Consider the following 5678-nt stretch of genomic DNA (forward strand, 5'->3'; position numbering starts at 1 on the left):
AAGAAAGCATATTACACTAATATTACACCCAAACCAAAGTAAAATCCCCAAAAATTTTTAGAAAATCGAATGACAGACCCTAAAATCAAACAGATACGCACGAGAAAATGAAAGAGATCAGAACTAACGCAAAAGGCAAGAACTTACAACGAAAATTGGAGCGAAACTGAGCGAAAGTTTGGGAAATCATAGACGAACGTCACAGAGAGGAAAAGAGGAGAAGAGGATAAGTGTAAAAGTCGCGAAGGTTTGGAAAATTTCTCCGGAGTTAGGACTATTCTTAGTTTAAGGTAAGTCATTTGCCACGTGGAATATAATATCATACGTGAATTAATTTTTTTTTTCTTTTTGGCCAACGTGTACGTGTATGTGCAACACGCACCATACCACAACCAAAAAACAGGGGCGGCTATAATAAATTGGTGGCCTAAAGCAAAATCCGAATGGAGGCCTTAAATTCGAATATATATTTTTTATGAAGTTTATTATAGCCAATTATTTAATCTTTCTTGGGACTTAGTACTCATAATTTATCAAACTTCTATTACTTCCTTGCTCTTTTATTAAAAAATTATATTTTCTACAAATTATATGCGATATTTTAAAAAAAAAATACGTATAACCTATTGTATTTTTAAAAAATGAGGCCCCTCAAATTTTGAGGCCTAAGGCAGTTGCCTTTTTTTCAAAGCTGTAGAGCCGCCACTGCCAAAAAAGTGTTTAAAATGTAGGATTTGGATGGGTTCAGGGGTCAGATGACAAAAGGGTAAGTAGAAGGGTTCACAATACAAACAGATACAAGTACAAGGTTCCCCAGACCATTTCGCCATTATGTTTTACAAAAATAGACTTTTTAACCTAACTTAATCCTAAAAATTAGCTCAAGGACGTTTCAAGTAAATAGGTATTTTTATGTATAAAATTGATATAATACTATTTGTTGTCTAGTGGAAGGCTAAATAATGTAGTTCATTAAATGTTGACTTATTTACTTAGCTGATAAGCGATCAATTCTCATTTAATAGTAAGTGTTTTTCTTTTCTTAATATGGTAGTCTACTTACCTAAAAAGGAGAAGAGCATTGAAACACCGCCACCCAATGTCTGCTGCAATCTCCCTTGTATATATATAAATAAAAATCGACCCTAGTTTCGCAACATCAATTGGATTTTTCTCACAAATTCTTATCCATAAAAATCCATCACGATACCTACTAATTCACCTATCACATGAATTCCGCTGGCAATGAAGGTGTCCGTTTTGAAGGTTTAGAACAAGAAGTTCTCATGAATTTTTCTTCCGCTGGAATTCAAGCTACTCTCAACAACCTGGTTAGTCTATTTTTTTTTCCAATTTAAATATTTGGGGTACAGAAAAGGAAAATGGGACACAAGATTACAAAGTGAGGAATCAAATTCTCACCAACAAAAACTAAAGTTTAACTATTAAGATTTCTGTAGAACTTGGTTGGTCAATTTTTTGACTTGTTCTGTTTTATTATTTCTTTTATTTTCTTGTATAACTCATTTACAATATGTGTCAATAAATAAAATTATACATATATGGAATAATATTATTAAAAATAGCAATTTACGTTAAAATAAATATTATATGTACTTAAAATTATAACAATGATATATACCAGGTTAAAAAGTTATTTTGTTTACCATAATTTAACTAAGAGTAATATAAAGTAAACTAGATATTAGGAGCCCGCGTTAGCGCGGGCCCAATACATGCTACTCTCTCTATGTATCAATTTATGTGACACTTTTTGTTTTCGAGAATAAAACAGTTTAAGTTTGATCGAAAATTTGCTCGTGGAATCTTCAATTTTTTAAAATGAAATTTATATATTTATAAACTACGTACAAAGTACTATAAGTCACAATAATTGATAAATTGAAATAACTAAAGGTAATTGATAAATTTACGATCAAACATAGTCTTGTTTGAATCTCGAAATCTGAAAAATGCCACATAAATTGGGACGGAGGGAGTATTTCTTTGTTTCAATTTATGTGATACAGATAGAATTTGGAGAGTTAATTAAATTTTGTATTTGTTTTTTTAAAAAAGATTTTAAGTTGTTAATTTGTTGCGATTTATAGTTTTTTTTTACTTCATTTTCGAATAATATATGTTACATCTTCTGTTCTAATTTATGTCATACATATGAAAACAAGAAAGTTAACCAAATTTATTATATGATTTTAAAGTATTTTCAATTGTTAATTATTGTGATTTATAGTATTATTTACGTAACTTTCAATAATATATGTTGTTCCATCTGTTCAATTTCACGTGGCACTGATAGAATTGTAAGAGTCAATTAAAGATTTCATTTTTAAAAAATAAGTATTTTAAGGTGTCTAACTCTAACCTCTTATTTATTGTGACCTATATATTTTACGTAATTTCAAATTTATAATAGAATATTTTAAGTTGTTAATTATAATAATTTATTATATCTTAAACATAATATTTGAATATATGATAAATTAAAAAGGGAAATACGACAAATAATTAAAATAGAATGAACAACAACAAAATTTGAACAAATTAAAATACGTAACATTGTTCACTTACCATTAAAAAATAACTTCAATTTATATTTATGATCAAATAAATTTGAATTTTGAAAATTATTTTTCACTCTAAAGACAAAAAGATTTTGATCACTTTTAAAAGCTTTTTTGGTTCAATCTAAAACTAAGAAATATTTTTTTATTTTGTCATCACTAAAAAGAAATTGCAAATGTGAATGAACTATAAGCCACTCTTCTGTTTTGGTAATATGGATTATATATAACAAAAGAAACAATTAGAAAAAAACTTCATTTGAGTGTAGATTTATGTTTAGATATAAATAGAAAAGGTTAGGTAGATGTATCAAGCATTAAAAGCTGCAAATGGGTCCACAAGTCAGGGAGTGCATTTATCTTTTGGAGGGATACGAAAAGAATTTAAGAAAATGTTAGCTGGTTTTTTGGTCCAACAGCGGAAAGGTACACTAACATCATTCACTTGGTACAACAATCATAAAGCTATTAATATTAAAATACGTAAATAGCCCCTATGCGGACAAGCAAGCATGTCGACCAACACCAGCTTGCTTGTAGCCACTTCAATATAGTAGGAGTAGTAAGATAACGTAAAATATTGATGTCAAAGTCTTAAATGTTAGTATGATTTTTCATACAATTCAAATAAATAAAGATTTAAAATATTAAGAATTCTTACTTATATTATAAATAAATAAATAAAGACTTAATTGCAATAACTTTTTCAAAGTTTGAAATATTAGGATATATTTACTACTTAGTTAGTTTAGTGTAACGCATTGCACGTATATGGTCCAGCAGAGCTGAATGATTTGTAACTCTCTTATTTCATTATTTATCAAATTAGATAGCAAAGTGTGTGACTAGCTATGTCCAGCTTTTAGGTGATGGTGGTATTAATATTTGTATTTGATTAATTACAGAGTAAGTGGCTGGTGGCTGTAGTTTTCGGTATTATGTTCCTTTGGAGGCATGATATAGAAACATTATGGGCTTTTTGTGGTGTTGTTGTCAATGGCCGTCTCTCAACTGTACTGAAGGGCATACTTAACCATGAACGCCCCGTTTTATCATTAAGATCAGACCCTGGGATGCCTTCTTCACATGCCCAGTCCATCTTCTACACAGTCACATTCTGTATCATCTCAAGTAAGCTCCATCTCCTACTAATATTACATGATTCAGAAATAACATCACTCTATTTTTAGTGCTCATTTTTATCACTATTTGACACAGTGGTTGAATATTTCGGGTGCAATGGAATTACTGCAGTCACTAGTGTGCTTATTATTGCAATGGGCTCATACTTTGTAAGTGTGTAGTTGTAACTTTTATATTTGTTGGTTCCACAGTATTTGCTTAGTGATTTTCTGCTTATAAGTAAAAAATTTGGTGCTGAAAATAATGAGTAAATTTTAGGTTTAACAAACATAAAAATCATATTTGTATGCTATAACTATACTTTGCATAATTGCGCTCCATAACAAACTTTATGTTTGCTATAACTATTAATCTGAATATTTCGGTATACATATACATAAAAATCTGTCTATGAATGTATTTTTGTATATACGTTTTTTGTTGTGATTTTCCGTCGTATATGTATAGGTGTATTATATGTATTTAAATATAAATTTGTATATCTATATGTAACTATACTTTTGTATACAAATCTCTCTCTCGCTTTATACAAACACAAATTATACATTGTATTTTATATAATCTGTGTTTGTATAAAGCGAGAAAGAGAGAAAGGCAAAAGAGAATTGGGTAGGAGAAGATTTGTATTGTATAAATATAAGTGTATAAGATGACGATATATACGCATTTGCATGTGTATATACAATTTTTCTCTCGCTTTATACAAACAGAAATGCAATTTATATATTTGTGTTTGTATAAAGTGAGAGAGGCGACGCGAGCGAAATTCGCTAGGGAGGGAGATGAGTGACAACTGTTTGCTACGGGTTACAACTACATCAAACAGTGGTTATAACATTTAATTTGAATTAATAATTTGTTATTTTATGCAATTTTCCTGAAAATAATAATACATGATATTTTTTCTTTCTTTCACTTTATTACAGTCATGGTTACGGGTTTCACAACGATTTCACACGTTAAACCAAGTAGCAGTGGGTGCAGTACTAGGATTCTGTTTTTCCATTTTCTGGTTCTGGCTGTGGGATGCCTTACTCATCAAGGCATTTATAGCCCATTTTTGGGTTCGGATTGTGGCTGTTGTTGCTGCTGCTGGTTCTTGTGTTGGATTCCTCCTATACGTGGTTCGGAACTGGGTTCATGACAACAAACATTGATTCTTAATTTATTATAGTGTATGTGAGTACAGACTCATCAGAATAGCATAAATTATTCATATAGTTATTGACAAATAATTAAGGTGTACCAAAAAGCATATATAATTTCTTCTCAAACTCCAACCTATCAGTGTTATTATTTTGCATTTTACAACTTGTGCCTACTGAGTACTGACCTTAAGTGTGTTAATAAGCCTGGAAATAACAAGTATAGTTATGAACAGGACACCGTATATGACTTGCCTTATAATAAAGACTAGCATTATAATACAATCGACAAGAGATGAAGTAAATGGATTATTAATAGGTAGAAAGGGAAAATCAATAGCAGCTTGTAAGTAAATATTTTTGGGTAATGCATATCTTGTTTATTGAAATATCGACTAATACTGACAATATTCCCTGCGTCCCATTTTATATGTGTTACTCCCCAGTATACACGCAAGTGTACGTGGTCGCGCAAGTAATATAGATTCTTGAAGAAACGAGTTATCGTTCCCGAGGGACTTATAATTAATTTATATTTGCCACTTAATTCTACAAATAAAAGTCAAAGTAATCTTTTCTAAAGAGTTGATGATTAATTGTTGACTACTACTATTTATGGCTTGAATGAGAGTAACTAATTGTGATCGGTTCTTGATATAATGTTTCAAGCAAGTTTAAAGTAATTCCAGGGCTGTAGCATATACTGAATATCATGTATCATATTATTGGCATAGAACTAATTTCAGTTGTCAAGTTAGTGGTTTACAGGGTTTATTGTATGAGTCGGGCTACACACCTCTAATCGCCT

At 30.3% G+C, this 5678-nt stretch overlaps 1 protein-coding gene across 1 annotated transcript; it reads left to right on the plus strand.

The window, feature by feature from the left end:
- The first annotated feature begins 1229 nt into the window (after positions 1–1229).
- Positions 1230–4882, plus strand: LOC125821943 (lipid phosphate phosphatase epsilon 2, chloroplastic-like). The gene is made up of 4 exons (XM_049501296.1): positions 1230–1331; positions 3488–3713; positions 3801–3874; positions 4652–4882. The coding sequence occupies exons 1-4, from the start codon at positions 1230–1232 to the stop codon at positions 4880–4882; spliced, it is 633 nt and encodes a 210-aa protein (XP_049357253.1).
- The last annotated feature ends 796 nt before the right edge of the window (positions 4883–5678 follow it).

Source organism: Solanum verrucosum, unplaced genomic scaffold, assembly GCF_900185275.1.
Source record: "Solanum verrucosum unplaced genomic scaffold, falcon-dt-bn FXZP01000103.1, whole genome shotgun sequence".
NCBI lineage: Eukaryota > Viridiplantae > Streptophyta > Magnoliopsida > Solanales > Solanaceae > Solanum > Solanum verrucosum.

What these genes read in the sequence shown, in the direction of transcription:
- LOC125821943 (XM_049501296.1), top strand. Translation starts at nt 1,230, where the DNA reads ATGAATTCCGCTGGCAATGAAGGTGTCCGTTTTGAAGGTTTAGAACAA. An exon ending in AAGCTACTCTCAACAACCTG is followed by an intron (nt 1,332 to 3,487) that starts GTTAGTCTATTT and finishes GATTAATTACAG; the next exon opens with AGTAAGTGGCTGGTGGCTGT. An exon ending in CACATTCTGTATCATCTCAA is followed by an intron (nt 3,714 to 3,800) that starts GTAAGCTCCATC and finishes TATTTGACACAG; the next exon opens with TGGTTGAATATTTCGGGTGC.